This window comes from Chinchilla lanigera, unplaced genomic scaffold (assembly GCF_000276665.1).
Source record: "Chinchilla lanigera isolate Chin_1 unplaced genomic scaffold, ChiLan1.0 scaffold00115, whole genome shotgun sequence".
Lineage (NCBI taxonomy): Eukaryota > Metazoa > Chordata > Mammalia > Rodentia > Chinchillidae > Chinchilla > Chinchilla lanigera.
The window spans coordinates 407763-424925 of record NW_004955516.1 but is presented as its reverse complement, the minus strand read 5'-3'; the positions used below and the strand labels follow the sequence as shown (position 1 = coordinate 424925).

Below are 17163 nucleotides of genomic sequence, written 5' to 3'. Positions count from 1 at the left end.
AGAAGAGCCACTGCATGATCCCCCCAAGGTGGGATCATTTGGGGGTTTTATTTTTGGTACTGGGAATCAAACTCAGGACCTTGTGCTTGCTAGGCAGGCACTTATGCCGCTGAGCTATATCTCCAGCCCCATTTTGGATTACTTAAAGAAGCACTTAAAGGTCAATGTGGTGAGAGCACAGTGAATAAGCAGGAAAATTAGCAGGAGGTGAAGTGAGAGGTAACTTGTTTTACTGATACTGATTTATAGGTGGAAACCTCATGGATCTGGTAATAGTGTTATGTATGTATAACAGAACAGTCCCACTAGGATGTAAACCTTCAAGGAACTCATCGCTAGATTCCCTACCACCATCCACAGAGCCTGGCATACAGAAGGTACCTGATGAATGTTTTGTGAATGAATGATGCAAAGACCATCTGCTGGGTGATTACTATGTGTTACACCTGGGACTAAGCTATGCATCCCCCCACTCCCCTCAGCCCCAGCCCTGAGGAGATGGGAAGCTAGGTCCTTACATACCATCCCAGGTAGCCATGGGAAAGGCAGAAGAGTTAAAGATGGTGGTGCTTTTACTCATTTATGTATTTTTTTGGTGTAGTGCTAGGGATGGAACTCAGGGCCTCATGTATGCTAGGCAAGTGCTCTACCACTAAGCTACACCGCGGGGTAGTGGTGGTGTTTTTAGACACTATCTTTAGGGAATGGACTTACTCTGTGAGGAGAGAGCTCTTACGATCAATGAACTTGAGAGCTTCTGCCAGTGTCAACTCCAGGAAGAAACCATATCCCAGAGCCACATAGATGCGTGAAGTATCAGAGCTGAGGAAACAGAGGTCAGAGGAAGCGGAGAAGTCCTTATTACTGTTTAGCATACCATACAAATATTAAAATGTTTCTTACTCCCTCCCCTTTCCCAAATGGAGGCTCTGGAAGGGCAGGGATTTTGTCCTAGTTTATTTATTCATTGTCACATCTCCCAGTACCTAGCTGATATCTAATGAAATATAAAAGCTAGTACAGTGTCTGGTACATAGAAGACACTCAAGAAACATTTGTTGCATGAAGGAAAGGGGAAGCTGAACCCTGTGGGCTCAGAGGGGTGGGTAGACACTCACACCACTGTGTCAACGAAGAAGTTACAGCCCAAATCCACCTGCATATATAACTCCGAGTGCTTAGCTTCCTGTGGGGCCAGGGAAAAAGAGGGATCAGCGGTCAACTTTTAGGCCAGGTGATAGGTCTTTGTCTGGGGTCCCTCTTCCCATCTCCCTCCCTTTCCCTCCTTCAAAAAAAAAAAAATGGTATATAACCCTGAAGTCTTTACCTGGAGCCGCTCAATGACATTTCTCAGTTGAAGGTATTTGGCCAGCTGCTCATATACCTTGTCTCGATGGTCCAGCACCTTTCTGATAGGATGAAAACATAATGGTGACAAACAAGCAGCCCTGTCCCTCTAAGGAATACCTCACATCATGCCCCAAACAGGGATTTTAGTGCTGAAATTTCGATTTTGGACTCTGGGTTAGGCTGCCTGAGTCTGAATCTGAGCTCTCTGCTTTACTAGCCGTATGACCTCAGAAAGGCAGAAATCTGTTTCTGAGTCAGGCATGGTGTCGCACACCTGTAATCCCAGCACTCGGGAGGCTGGGGCTGGAGAATGGCTGCGAGTTTGGGGCCAGCCTGGGCTTTATAGTGAATTCAGGGCTGGCCTGAACTGCATGGCAAGATCCTGCCTCCAAAAAAAAAAGAGAGAGAGAGAGAGAGAGAAATCTGTTTCAGACTCAGTTTGTTCATTTGTTAGTTTGAGACAGGGTCTCACTGTGTAGTTCAGGCATCCATCACCATGCCCAGCTCTCAGTTTGCTCATCTAAAAAATAGAGATAACAGTACTACTTCCTAAGAGGTACTTAGTCATTAGGATCAAATAAATGTTTACTATAAATCATTTAGAATAATGCTGGTCAAATTTAAGTTCATAAACTTGTTAGCTATATTTTATTGCTATTATTATACTATATTTTATTACTACTCCCAACGCTCCCTGCCAATGAAAATGGCCCATCTTCACCCTAGAAAAAATTACCCATTCCTTTTAGGATGTTCACAGGGTCTAGATTTTAATACCTTACTTCCTGCTCAGATTAATAATGTTAGCAACAACAATTCTTCATACTTATTGAGCCTCTGGTACGTTTCAGGTATCTGCAATAAATTCTTTTTTTGATACTGGGTCTCAATATGTAGTTTAGGCTGGGCTTGAACTCACTATATAGCTCAGGCTGGGCTCGAAGTCACAGAGATCATCCTGCCTCAGCCTTCCGAGAGCTGGGATTACAGGCGTGCATCATCATGCCCAGCCCAAGAAATTATGTCTCTTAAAGAACCTATTTAGTTTTTATCCTCCTAATCTTTTTTTGTTGTTGATTTTTATTTATCTTGTTGCCCAAGCTGTCCTTGAACTATTTAAGCCTCCTGCCCAAGCTTCCTGAGTACAGAGCTGGGAATATCGGCACAGAACCATAAGCCCGACCTTGTGCTAAATTTTTTAGAAAGGCTGAACACACTGGAAATTCAAAATCGCCGTCTAAGTATCTAAAAACTTCCCTATTTAGCATATGAAGAAAATTTCCAAGGCAGAGAAAAGGAGGCAAGGTGATGTACAACGTGTTTAAGATGGCAAAGTGGCCAAGCTAGGACTCGAATCAGAGAACTAGCTTGGGAAATCTAGCATTTATCCAAAACAAAAATCCAAACACCAAACCAAAACAAAAAAAAAAACCCACCCAAAGACGCGCATGCGCGGATACGTCCCCACTTTGAAAGCCTCCTTTCAGCCAAATTGCACCCCGGATGTGTCCCCCCTTAACAAATCGGGAGCGACGCCCGCGATCAGACTTCCAACTCACCAATCCGAACGATTGGTCCAGACTCTGAACGCCCCACCCACCATGTGGGTTGTTCCAAAGGCCACGCCTCCCGCACTGTCACTCACCGCAAGTCCCGCTGCAAAACGTCACTGATGAAGGCCTCATAGCGCAGCACTTTCTCCCCTATGGCTTCCACCGCCCGCCGTTTAGGGGGCGTCGCCATGATGAGCTCCTGGGGAGTGGGAATGGGGAAGATCACGTTGATCATGCCACTTTGGCATCAAGCACAGTTCATCTCCACCCTCTCAAGGTTAGGAATAGGCTCGTTCGGCACAGGCTGGGGGTTTCCGCCTTCTGGCCCTCCCAACTCTGGTACTCGTTCACCCAGGAACACCCAACTGTGGCCCTTACCTTTGGGCCGCCGGCAATAAGAATTATTGGTATGAACCACGGCTTCCGGGTGGCGTGGATAAATGACATCCGAGCAAACGCACTGACCAATCATATAGCCAGTTGAGGCGAGGAGGTCCTGAATTGAAGAAGACTGGCCAAAGGGAAGAGGAGAGGGGCGGGCTGTACGGAATCCAGAAGATCACGGAAGACTGCGGAGCGTGGGAGCAGGGTCTGTCTGGCTTAAACGGGCCAATGGCGGAATGTGAATGCAGTTCGCGGAGCCCTTGGGGACCGTGCCTGACAGATGGAGGTGGAGTTTAATGGGATTTGGCGGGTTCTGGGGGAGGCAGGACGCACAAGAGGTAGGAAGGAGTGAAACGTTTCTAATTCAAAAGGCAGTGCCTTGAGCGCACGCCTTTAATGCCACCACTCTGGAAGGTTAAAGCAGGACGATGGCAAATTCGAGCCCAGCCTGGGCAATTCATTGATTTAGCGAGACCCCGACTCAAAATAAAAAATAAAGGGGCTGGAGATGTACTCATTGTGAACGTCCCTGCCTAGATTCAATCTGCACTCCGGGGCGGGGAAGAGGGTTGAGCGTTGAAAGCAACGGGGCAAGAAGTGATTATGCTTCTAGTCTGTGAAGAAAGGAGAATATTCTCTGTGATCTGTTGGTCTGGATATTGATTGTTCACAGGGGAAGTTTGGGTTTCACTCCCGGTAATGAGAATGACTGTGAACATTTTTAAAAAACATTTAAACTGAGACAAATTTTCTAAGTTCTTCTTTAATCAGACTTCCAACTTTGTGGGCTGCAATCTATAACTGAGGCTCAAGTGGAAAATGGCAAAGCACTATGCCTGCATTACCTCACTTAGTCAAATGAAGGATCGCCAAAATCCTCCAACAAGGATCAGCTAACTTTAGGAATAGTTCCTATGTTTTTATTTGAACGTGTAAGTTTATGAATTTATTTTTATGCACTCAAGTGAATACATTTGCTTTCCAGATTAGATTTTCAAACAGTAGCACCTAGTCCGGCAGCTCAAGGAGTAAACCTGGAGAACCCAGACACTAGGAATTTCGAAAATGTTATTCCCATCTGTAGGGCTTAGAGCATTCACCCCTACCCAGGAAGTCTTTCTACATAATTTGTGCTTTTGGTGCGTAAAAGCAAGATTCAGTGGTTTTTTGTTTGTTTGTTTGTTTGTTTGTTTCCAATGTGCAAAACCTATGGAAACCAAGCTTTTTTTTGCCTCTAAAACAGGGTGATTTTTAAGGAAACACTGAGAATGAATCAATTATTTTTAAAAAATCTACCAGGCATGGTGGCACATACCTGTGATCCAGCACTCAGGAGGCTGAGGCAGGAGGATTGCTGCAAGTTCAAGACCAACCTGGCCTACATAGACCCTGTCTCAAAAAAAATTCTCCTGTTCAACCAGGGGTGGTGGCACACACCTATAGTCCCAGCACTCTGGAGGCTGAGGATGGAGGATTGCTGCGAGTCTGAGGCCTGCCTGGGCTACATAGTGAGGGTTTTTTTTTCTTTTTTGGTATGGGGAATCGAAGTCACAACATCATGCTTGCTGGGCAGGTGCTGTGCCACTGAGCTACATCCCTAGCCCATACATAGTGAGTTCAAGGCCAGCCTGAGCACTATAGTGAGACCCTGTCTCAAAAAATCAAACTAAACCAAACCAAACCAACCAGACAAACAAATCTCATGTTACTTTTGGTTAAAATTACATTTGATCTTCTTGAAAAGGACAATAGATAGTTAAAACAAATATTACCCTGTTAATCTATACTATTTTGCTACAAGAAGATACAAAACATATATTGTCTTATAGGAAGAATATAGTTTGAATGGGCCGGGGATGGTTCTGTGCAAGTTTGTTCATTTTTTTATTTATTGAGAAAGAGTCTCACACTGAGAAAGGGAACCACTTTGTGGTTCAGCCTGGCCTTGAGCCCAGGCTGTACTCACATTCAGGGCTATCCTCCTACCTCAGCCTCCTGAGTGCTGGGATTACACGCATGTGCTACCAGGCCTCACTGTGCAAGTTTATTAATTTAAAAAAATTTTTTACTAAGTTTCCAACTTTACTTCTACATTTCTAACCTATAAAAGAGTCCACACTGAATATCCATAGAGCCTTCACTGAAGTTCACCAGTTGTTAGTATTTGGCTACATTTGTTTTCCTCTCTCTAGGCCACTCCATAATGGTTGATACATAGTATTCCATCCTGCATAATGGTTGATACATAGTATTCTATCCTGCCGTAGACTTCAGATGTTTGAGGCACTCCTCTTTTTTTAAATTTTATTTTATACAGTAAAAGAAGGACAACATAGCAATAGGGGGATTCACTGAATTACAGACAAAGTGGTAGGACATTATCAATGGTTGTTATTTTACCTATTGGTATCTTCAAGATAGTTTTTCAGGAAAACAAATGGACACATAATAGTGAGTTACCGACAAAAATGGCAGGAAATTATCAATGGTTATTGTACTATATCTTGGGTTCTCCAAAGTGGTCTCTAGGGAAAACAAATAGAGCTATACATGAGTGACCAATCAAATAATCATTGACTATTCTCAATGGTTGTTGTTGCAAACACATAGTAACAAACATACATACATTTACGAAATAGCATAGGAACAATACAAACATTACAGAGTTATGGACAGATTGGTAGGAAATCATCAGTGGCTGCTGCAATACACATTGGCATCCTCAAAGTGGTTTCTCAGGAAAACAAAGATATATACAAGAGAGATCCAACAAGTAGTTATAGTCCAAGGGTAGCGAAAAATAGCGGGTTACCTCCTCATCAGTGACTCCCCTCACTGAGGTGTGATGGCTGGAAGGAAGGCCAGGACTGAAAAGAAGGACCGAGAGACCAGCACCAGTGTCCAGCAATGGGCCGTCCACTTTTTCCTCTATAGTCATGATTTCGTGGGGCCCCTCCTTGAAGACAATGGTCTGGCCAGAGGGAGAAGGCAGAGTGTGCCCTGGGCCCCTTCATTCCTGCTGGACCAGCTGGTAGGAGGGGTCCGAGCCCCAGGGCTCCTGCTCCACAGGGCAGCCCGACTTCCTGTGGCCACCACCCTCCCAGGGCCCCCGAGAACCAGACCCAGGGTCTGCCTCTCCCAGTGCTGCATCAAAGGCAGCCATCCCCTCTCGGTGTCTCTGCCCTCTCCCCTTGGCCTCCCCTTCGTCACGGCCACAAGACACTAAGGAGGCAACTCCCATCACCATCTCAAGCGAGCCACCCGGGGCAAAAGCCATCCTCTGCAGCCCCCTTCCACTATCTGGGGCTGACTGAGCAACAAACCCATACTCAAGAGTAGTTTGTCCCTCTACTGAACTGGGATCCAGGGAAGTATGCTTTATCAATGCCTCTTGTCTAAGAAAGCAGAGGAGTGTTCTCTCTCCAGCCTCCCAGCGCATTGGGACATGGCAACCACTTAGTGTCCTCTCCCCAACCGTCAACACAGGCAGCGGGAACATGTGGATGAAGTCCTGGACCCGCTAGTCAGTCTCAGCACTATGACGTGCGAAGTGTCCCAGGCAGGTAACCTAGACACGTACCTTCTCCATGAAGGTGGTTCTACAGAATCTGAATATTGGGCACCCATGTAATCCATGAAGTCTCGGTGAAGACCTCTCCGGAGCTCCTCTCGCTCTTCCACCACAGCCTGTACAGTTAGTGGAAGAATGATCTCCAGGGGGTCTTCCCAGGTGTTGTGCAAGATCCCCCTGGTTTCCGGCTCCTGAATGGCTCTCGCGTCCCCAGTCAGCTCGATCTCCGAGTCGTCGGGCGTCGATACTCTCGTGTTCTCGGAGTCCTTGTTCATCAGCTTGAGCCACTCATTATTAGATTTTGTGTGTGTGTGTGTGTGTGTGTGTGTGTGTGTGTGTGTTGAGAGAGGATCTCATTATGCAATTCAGGCTGCCCTTGAATTCAGTGATCTTCCTGCCTCAGCCTCCCCAGTACTGGGATTACAGGTGTGTGCCACCATGCCTGGTTAGATATTTAAATGCATATTTTTTTCATTGTTATAATCTAAAATGGATAACAGTCTTTGCTTTCAAGTTTTTGTGTGCAACCATGATTGTTTCCTTGTGACAAATTTTAGAAGTAGAATTTATAGCTGGGCTTGGTGGCACACACCTGTAATCCCAGCATTCAGGAGGCTGAGGCAGGAGAATGGCTGTGAGTTTGAGGCCAGCCTAGGCCGCATAGTGAGTTCAAGGGCAGCCTGAACTGCACTGTGACACCCTATCTCAAAGAAACAAACAAACAACAACAAAAAAAAAAAAAAAAAGAAAAAAAAAAGAAAAAAGTAGAATTTATAGGTTGGAAGGAGGTCATTGCATCGTAAATCTAATATGAAATGACTGTTGTACATACATCTCCATTAAAACCTCATCTAAGCTGTACATCAGGAGTTAGCAAAGTAAAGCCTCTGGCTTAGAATACTACTTACATTGTTTAAATGTTTGCAAAAAGTAAAAATATTTTGTGAAAATGATGTGAATTTAAAATTTCAGTGTCCTATAATAAAGTTTAATTGGAACAGAGCCACACTTACTCGGTTGAGTATTGTCCATGGGTGCTTTCATGCTATAGTGGTAGAGTTGAATAGTTACTAGAGAGACCACATGGCCTGGAAATCCTAATGTATTTACTGTTTGGCCTTTTACAGAAAAGATATGCCAACCCAAGCTCCACACAATCATGTCAGTAACCAGTGCAGAGGTTGGGGCTATAACTACGTGGACCTCCCTGCCTTCCACTGGTGACCTCTTACCTGGCAAATGGGTGGACAGTTTTAGACCGGTACTAGGTACATGGGCATTTTAGCCTGGTATTTTTTTTTTTTTAACAGTACTGAGGATTGAACCACAGGCCTCCTGCATGCTAGGTGAGCATTCTACTACTTGACTACATCCCTAGCACTTTTAAAATTTTATTTTGAGACATTGTGCAGGCTGGCCTCAAATATGCCGTCCTCCTGTCTCACCTCCCTCCTAGCTTGGATCACAAGCAGGCACCACCAAGCCTGTTTAAATAGATTCTTTTGTAAAGCAAACACTTTCACTTTTGAAGTCCAGTTTATTCATTAAAAATATTTTAGATCGTGCTTTTGGTATCATGTTTAGTAACTCTTCAAAAGCCCTGGCTCTCAGAGATTTTACCTCATGCTTTATTTTAAAATTTTTGCGGTCTCAAAATGGAGGTAAAACCGCTGCCCGGTCGCCCCCAGCCCTACTCCAGCCGTTGCCGACGCCACGGGGGCGGGCCGGGTGATGATCCAAAGGAACCAGAGCAGTTGAGGAAGCTGTTTATTGGTGGTCTGAGTTTTGAAACTACAGATGATAGTTTAAGAGAACATTTTGAGAAATGGGGCACACTCACAGGTGGTGTGGTAATGAGAGATTCCCAAACAGAACGCTCCAGAGGCTTGGGTTTTGTGACTTACTCTTGTGTTGAAGAGGTGGATGCAGCAGTGTGTGCTTGACCACATAAAGTTGATGGGCTGTAGTGGAGCCAAAGAGAGCTGTTTCTGGAGGACTCAGTAAAGCCTGGTGCCATCTAACAGTGAAAAAAATGTTTGTTGCCTCTGTTAAAGAAGATACAGAAGAATATAACTTGAGAGACTACTCTGAAAAATATGACAAGATTGAAACCATAGAAGTTGTGGAAGACAGGCAGAGTGGGAAAAAGAGAGGATTTGCTTTTGTAACTTTTTTGTTTTTGGTACCAGGAATCAAACTCTGGACCTTGCGCTTGCCAGGCAGGTGCTCGTGCCGCTGAGCTATATCCCTGGCGCTTTCCTTCTGTAACTTTTGATGATCACGATACAGTTGATAAAATTGTTGTTCAGAAATACCACACTATTAATGGGTATAACTGTGAAGTGAAAAAGGCCCTTTCTAAACAAGAGATGCATGGGGCTGGGGATTTAGCTCAGCGGCACAGCTCTTGCCTGGCAAGCACAAGGTCGTGAGTTCAGTTCCTGGTACCGGAAAAAAACCCTAAAGAAGAGATGCAGTCTGCTGGATCACAAAGAGGTCGTGGAGGTGGTCTGGCAACTTTATGGGTGGTGGAGGAAACTTTGGAGGTGATGGAGGGAATTTTGGCCTGGTGGAAACTTGGTGGAAGAGGAGGCTATGGTGAAGGTGGCAGCAGAGGTAGTTATGGAGGAGGTGATGGTAGCAACTATGGTGGTGGCCCTGGTTACAGTAGCAGAGGAGGGTATGTTGGTGGTGGGCCGGGGTATGGAAACCAAGGTGGTGGATGCGGTGGTGGTGGAGGAGGATATGATGGCTATTTTAAAATTTGTATAGTTTTATATTTTATGTTCCAGTCTATGATCTGTTTTTAAAAACAGCTTGATACAAATTCACACATTTGAAGTGTTCAATGGTTTTTAGTTCAACAGTTTAGACCACTGAACTAATAATCATTGAGTGATTTTTTTGTATATTCACAGGGTTATGTAAACATCACCACAGTCTAATTTTAGGATTATTTCCACCAGCCCAAGTAGAGGTCCCATGCTCACCCCTCAGCCCAGTCCCTCCACTTTAATCCTGTGCAACCATATGTTTACTTTCCATCTCTAGATTTGTATATTCTGGACATTTTATATAAATGGAATCCTACAATATATGGCCTTTCATGCCTGGCTTTTTAAATTAACAAGATGTTCCCAAGGTTCATTTATCCATGTTTTTGTTTTGTTTTGAGACAGGGTTTCATTATGTAGTCCAGGCTGGCCTTGAACTTACAGCAATCCTCCTGCCTCAGCCTCCTGAGTGCTGGAATTACAGGCATGCACCACCAACCCCAGCCATTTATCCATGTTATAACATCATCAGTACTTTATTCCTTTTTATTGCTGAATACTATTCCACTGTGTATATTTATCATTTTTTTTATCCATTCTAACAATCTGAGTAAAATTTAAAATAGTCACTTCCCTTTAAGTCTTTTTGTCTTCACCTTTGTATAGCATTAAATGATACAGGGATTTCCTCTATATTCACAGAAAACCACATCAGTAAAGATTGAAACCAGATGCAGCAAGCTACATCCTCTGCCCTTAAAAAATTTTTTTTGAGACAGGATCTTGCCACGCAGTTCAGCCTGGCCTTGCACTTACTATGGAGCCCAGGCTGGCCTCAAACTTGCATCAATTCTGCTGCCTCAGCCTTCTGAGTTCTGGGATTATAACACTCACCATGCCTGACTAAAAAAAAAAAAAAAATTATTATGACACAGCGTCTCCCTATGTTGCCCAGCTTGCCCTCCTGTTGAATCCTCCTGCTTTAATCTATAAAGTAGCTGGTATTACAGGTATGCACCACTGTACCCAGCAGGATTTATTTCTTACCATTGCCCTTCTGTCCCAGTAATTTCCTTTAGCCATTTTTTCAAGGTAGGTCTGCTAGTAACAAATCTCCCAAGTGTTCCATCATCCAAGAATGTCTTGAGCTCTCCTTCATTTCTAAAGGGCATTTTAAAAGCTGGGCATGGTGGTCCATGCCTGTAATCCCAGTACTTGGGTAGCTGAAGCAAAAGGATTACTGGGAGTTTGAAGCCAACCTGGACTACATAGTGAGTTCAAGGCCAGCCTGAATTACATAGTGAGACCCCATCTCAAAAAAAGGGAGGAGGCATTTTTCTGGTTAATTCTTGGTTGGGCGGGTACAGAGGCACATGCCTGTAGTCCCAAGTACTCTGAGGGCTGCGGCAGAAGTATTGCAGGTCAAGGCCAGCCTGAGCAATTTAACAAGACCTTGTCTCAGAGTAAAAGTTTTTAAAAGGGATAAGGGTATAGTTCAGTGGTAAGCAACCTTGGGTTTTATTCCCTAGTCTGAATAAAACAAACAAGCAAACAGAAAAATCCTCAGTGGATTCTTGATCAACATTTCTTTTATTTAATCACTTTGATTCTGATACTTCCTTCTGGCCTCCATGTTTTCTGATGAAAAAGAAACTCACTATCATCCAAATTATTTTGCCTTTGTAGATAAGATATTTCTCTCTGCTTTCAAGATTTTTCCTTGCCTTTGATTTTCAGAAGTGGGCCAGTGATGTGGTTTCCCTGAGTTCCTTTAGGCTTATCCACTTCAGGTTTTTTCCAGCTGCTTGAATCTGTTTTTTTGCCAAATATGGGGAAATTGAGAGATTCTTCCCATGACTTTTTAGCCCTGTCCTCTTTCTTATTTCCTTCCTAAACTTTGATGACACAAATAATAGAACCTTTGCTTCTACCTATCCTTGAGGCTCTATTCCTTTTTTAAGTCTATTTTTCTCTCTTGTTCATATTGAGTAATTTCTATTATCCTGTCTCCAGGATTACTACTTCTTGCATGCTCTCCATTCTGCTTTTGAACCCATCATTGAGATTTTTTTTTATAAGCCCTACTCATTGGCAAGGGTTTAACCCACTAAGTTATTTCAGGGGCCATCTGTAGTATAAACACCATTTCATTTCACGTGGATGGGTAATTTATTTTTTATTGACACATATTAATTGTATATATTACATTAGTGCGGTTCAGTGTGATATTTCAATACATACTATCTTAGTTACTTTTCTCTCCTTGCTGAGATAAAATACCCAATGCCCAAAGTTAAAGGGGAAAGGTTTATTTAGCTCACAGTTTGTGAAGGTTTCAGTATATGATCAACTGAGTCCAAGGCAGGGTGGCACATGGCAGAGGGCAGAAGATAGCAAGAGCAACAAGAGAGAGTGAAGGGACAAGCCTCTTTCTGTCTCTTTTTTTTAAGACAGGGTCTCACTATGCAGTTCAGACTGGCCTTGAACTATGTAGCTGAGGCTAGTCTTGAACTCACAATGATCCTTCTGCCTCAGCCTCCCGAGGGCTGGGATTACAGGCGAGTGAGCACTACCACTCCCGGCCTCTCTTTCTGTCTCATATACTGTATGCAGCCTACCTGCCCTAGGGTGGGGGTAGCACTCACACTGTTTTATTTATTTATTTATTTTTGGTTTTTTTCCGGTACCGGGAATTGAACTCACGACTTTGCGCTTGCCAGGCAGGCGCTGTGCCACTGCACTAAATCCCCAGCCCAGCACTCACACTCTCAATCCCAGCATTGTACCACAAATCAATCACAAACTCTAGATCCAGCCATCTCTGAAAAGCGTGCTCCCCATCACTGCATGAGGCTTTGGGGGACATCTAGACACAAACCGTAACACATGCATATAGTATGCTCTCATCAAGTCCAGCCACCCTTTATCCCCTTTCTCCCTCCTTTCCTAATTTGTAGTAATCAATATTCCACTGCCAGGGCAATGATTTTTAGCTGTCACGTATGAAAAACAACAGGTGGTACTTGATTTTCTGTGTCTGACTTGACTTATTATATGCTCCAGTTCCATCCAATTTCCTAAAAATGACAAGATTTCATTCTTCTTTATGGCTAAATCATATATGTATATATATATATATTCACATATATGTTGGGAGCCGCTGGAGCTGGTTATTGGTCATATGTGTGAGGGCAGGACAGAGCCAGTGTGCCTCAAGCAGTCAAGCTACCTCAGTAGTGAAAAGGGCTTCCTGCTTGGACAATTACAGTTGTTAGTTGCTAGGCAACATTATCTCTCAGGATACTAACTTTGCAAGTGTATAAAATAAACGCCCCTACTGTTGAAGTTCGTCCTCTTGCTCATCAGGTAAGAGGTACCTCCACCTGACCCCTGCTCCTGTCTCTTGTCTTTATTTTCTAAATCCTCTTGCCATTTTCTCCCGGGGACCACCGAGAGACCACCGAGTCCCATATATATATGATATTTTCTTCACCCATTCATCTGTTAATGGGCACCTAGGGTGATTCTATATCTTACAGATTGTGAATAGTGCCATAATAAATGTGGGTATGCAGCTAACTCTGGTATACAGACTTCATTTACTTTGGATATATACCCAAAATTGGGATAGCTGTGAGATAGGAGATTAGGGCATGGCAATGCTGGCTGGAGAAGTGGGCATGACTATTAATTACAGGATCACCAAACACATGGGCAGAACAGTTCCCAAACCCCTGCACGTGGACTTCTCTCAAGAATTTAGGAAGATTTTCAGTAGGATGGCCTAGACATGACATCAGCCTGAGGCATGGGATCCCAGCACTTCCTCTCAGTACCTGCATATAGAAGTTCTCACAGGTTTCCTAGAGATTCAGACAGTATAAAAGGACCCAGATGAGCTGATCATGGTGGCATATGCCTGTAATCCCAGAATTCATGAGGCTGAGGCAGGAGGATTGCTGTGAGTTTGAGGCCAGCCTAGGCTACGTATTGAGCTCAAGGGCAGCCTGAACTACATAGTGAGACCCTGTCTGAAAAAAAGAAAATTCAAGACCTGCCTGCTTTTTTAAAAAGGACAAAAATGCCAAGAAGAACTTGCTATTGCAGCTTTCCTCACGATAGCCCACCCTACTTTTTCCAGGGTGTTCTTTTTTTTCTTTTTTGGTACCGGGAATCAAACTCAGGACGTTGTGCTTGCCAGGAGAGGCGCTTGTGCCACTGAGCTATATCCCCGGCCTCCAGGGTGTTCTTTTATCTTGCTTTTTTCCTTTTACTCGGGCCACGCTCACTCTGTTGAACCAGTTTCTCTCTCACTCTTCACTTTTACATTTTCAAATAAACTTTGTCACTGTTTTTTGCTCACTTCATTCACTTCTTTGTTTGAGAAGAAAACCTGGAATCCAACTCTAGAAGGAGAGGTGAGCAACCCAGAACCCCATAATGTTTAATTGGGGAGCCACTTTTAGAAGGAGCTACCCAATGACATTTTGGTGTAGCCAGGAGATTCTGATAACAGCTGGATCTTATCTAATTATTAGTTTTTAGAAACCTAACTACTGTTTTCCATGGTGGCTTGTACTGCTTTGCATTTCCACCAATAGTGAATTAGAGTTTTTCTCCATACCTCCACCACCACTTTTTTTTTTTTTTTTTTTTTGAGACATGATCTCTCTCCGTAGGTAGGGGCTGTCCTTGAGTACATTACTTATCCTAGACAGGCCTGGAACTTGGAGTGATCCTCCTGCTTCAGCTTCAGGTATGCACCAGCATACCCAGACACTTTGTTTGTGTTTTAAATACCATTCTAAGTCAGATAAGATGTTATCTTGTTGGACTCATCTGCTTTTCCTTCAGGGCTATTGATACTGAGCATTTTTTCATATATTCTCTCTCTCTCCGTCTCTTGGTCTTCTGGGGATAGAAATCAGGGAGCAGTGAGCTATATCTCCAGTGCTTTTTAAATTTTAGTTTTGAGACAGAAAGTTTGACATGCAAGCTTTGATACAAACTTTAACACACAAAGTTTCCCAGTGGCCTCAAACTCCCCATCCTCCTGCCTCAGCCTCCCAAGTAGCTGGGCGTACAGGCATGCATCAGAACACCTGGCATGTATTTCTTCTTTTGGCGGGTGTCTATTCAGATGATTTGGCCATTTTAAACTTGATTGCTTGTTTTTTATTAAGTTTTTTTGACTTCTTTGTATATTCTGGATATTATCCCTCTGCCAGATGAATAGTTGGCAATTATTCCCCCTTGTGTAGGTTGTTTCTTCACCCTATCAATTGTTTCCTTTAACCCTATTATAGACAGTTAAGTTAGGCAGAAGTTAATGGGCAGTCAGACAGGGATTTGGCCCTTGAGAGAGTTAGTGCAAAAGATGAAACATAGTTTCAGGCAAATCTGAAGAAGCCAGGTCTTAAGATGGAGACACGATGATCCGGCCTGCAAGCCTCCTTAGAGTTAAACAGCAGCTTGAGATTATACTGTAATTAACAACACCTGGTCCAGTGAGCCCAGCTGGGGCATTAGACATAAAGGTGGGTGGCCAGAACACCCTGACCCATACTCCCATCCCTTTCCAGGAATGCCTTTGTTCTTTCCACATTAGAAGTTATAGATGAGCTAAAGTTAATGATGCTTACCATATACCCTTGCTATGTGCCTCGCTTCTCTATTGGATCATTATTAGCAAAGCGACTATACTTGTAATCCTATAGGTGATTGCAATTTTGACCCATAGCTACCCACATTGTACCCACATTGTTATTTTACTATGTAAAAGAGCCTTAGACAAAGAGCCTCAGTGGCAACCTACTTTTGGGGCCCCTCCTATCTCTCAGGAGCTTTCTCTTAATAAACCTTTGCTACTCTTAAACTCTTTTGTCCTCAGAATACATTCTTTGATATCAGAAGACACAATGCCAGGCGCATACCTATAATCCCAGCACTCAGGAGGCTGAGGCAGGAGAATCTCTATGAGTTCAAGGCCAGCCTGGGCTACCAAGTTAGTTTAAGTCCAGCCTGAACTGCATAGCAAAACCCTGTCTAAAAAAAGACCAAAAAAAAAAAAGATATCAGGAGACACAAACTTGGCAGATCTGACATCTAATAGGTTGGGAGGTTTTTTCCTCATCCCAAAGTGGAGATCCCACTAAGATCTTTGGAAGTAAGAGATGCTTTTTGTTTCATGACACCCCCCATCAGTGTATTTTGACTGGATCATGATTTATTTAGGTAATTGAGAATTGTCATCCCTTGTTTGTCAGTTGCTTACACTCTGCCTTTTTTTTCCAGTCAGAATAATGATAGGTTTAAATTGAGGGGATGGAAAGACTGTGATGCCTTTTATATTTGGGTTTCTTTGATGGTACCTCTTTTATTTTGCAAAAAGGGTCTTATATTCCTTCCTAGACTTCTTTGACAGTTAGGAGGTTGCTTGGGTCTCTTATTAGAGACAGGTCTTGGAGATGGTTTTTGAACTTCCAATTGTCTTGTAGGTGGGTGCTTTTGGGTGTGTCTGAGAATTCAGTCAGAGGTAATAGGACAGGTTTTGGCAGTTGATCTTTTGTAGGGATGGTTGTAACTATTGTCAGGAAATGGTAATGTGCTTCTCTTGCCAAACCTGAGACCCTTTTTTCTGTTCCAGTTGGAGGCTCCTGGACCTTCAGAAAATGAGTGCTTATCTATAAGGGTACTGAAGCTAAGAGACACTTGCTCTCTTCCTAAAAATGCGAAGAGATGTCTGGAGGTACTCTCTGGAATGTGGTGGCATCAATAGGCACTCCTTAAATATAGACCAAATACCGCATCCCTCGGCTAGGTCATGCTCATCTAGGAAGATACAATATAGGGATGTGGCCTACATAGTGCCTTGAACAAGTGCCTCTCTCTTTCGGCTGACAGGAGAATCTCTCATCCTGAGATACCATGGAGAGAAGTGATCTCTGGATGACACTGGAGAAAAGTATCTCTAAAGTATGCAAATGTATGAACCCTAAACATTATACCTTGAAGGAGTACCTCCAATCTGCCCTTCGATCTCCTATCTCTTTCTCTCTCCCCTCTCTCTCCAAATTAGGAAACACTTGTTCAAGGCACCTTTATCATTGGTTCAATTTTCTGTTTGTCAATGCTTTCCTTCTTAAACAGGGCCATTATAGTGGGAGTCAATTGTACCTTTTGCTTTTAGAAACATGCTTTAGAGTTGGTAATGTGAGCTTAAGAGACAGGAATGGCAATTCAGAGGAAGTTGGTGTGTGAGTGGTAAGAGTGGATAATCAGTCTAACTGATCTTCCAATCACTCTCCAGTTAGCAGCTACCTGCTCTGGAGCAGGGAACCTCAGAGGGTGCCCTGAGGGGATATAAAAATAAGAAGCATTAAAAAGGAATGCCTTCCCTCCCCTTGCTATTTTTCAGATGGGAACCTCAGTGGTAAATTTTCTTGCTCCTTTGGAGTATATTCTTAAGCACTAGAATTTGGTCAACCCCCAGACTCTAGAGGCACCATGTAGCCCCAGGAGCACCATAGCA

General features: G+C 43.6%; 1 protein-coding gene and 1 pseudogene across 1 annotated transcript in view; one reads left to right on the top strand and one right to left on the bottom strand.

Moving 5' to 3' along the window:
* The window catches only part of Uxt (ubiquitously-expressed, prefoldin-like chaperone), an 8403-nt gene extending 4879 nt beyond the window's left edge, over positions 1 to 3524 (bottom strand). The window contains exons 1-5 of the mRNA XM_005408943.2: positions 3282 to 3524; positions 2996 to 3102; positions 1328 to 1409; positions 1119 to 1186; positions 715 to 822 (exon numbers count right to left, since the gene is read on the bottom strand). Of these exons, the coding sequence (XP_005409000.1) occupies positions 715 to 822; positions 1119 to 1186; positions 1328 to 1409; positions 2996 to 3102; positions 3282 to 3350 (434 nt within the window). The 5' untranslated portion in view covers positions 3351 to 3524. The remainder of the gene's footprint in view (positions 1 to 714; positions 823 to 1118; positions 1187 to 1327; positions 1410 to 2995; positions 3103 to 3281) is intronic.
* Positions 3525 to 8513: 4989 nt separating this feature from the next.
* Positions 8514 to 9608, top strand: LOC102016187 (annotated as a pseudogene).
* The last annotated feature ends 7555 nt before the right edge of the window (positions 9609 to 17163 follow it).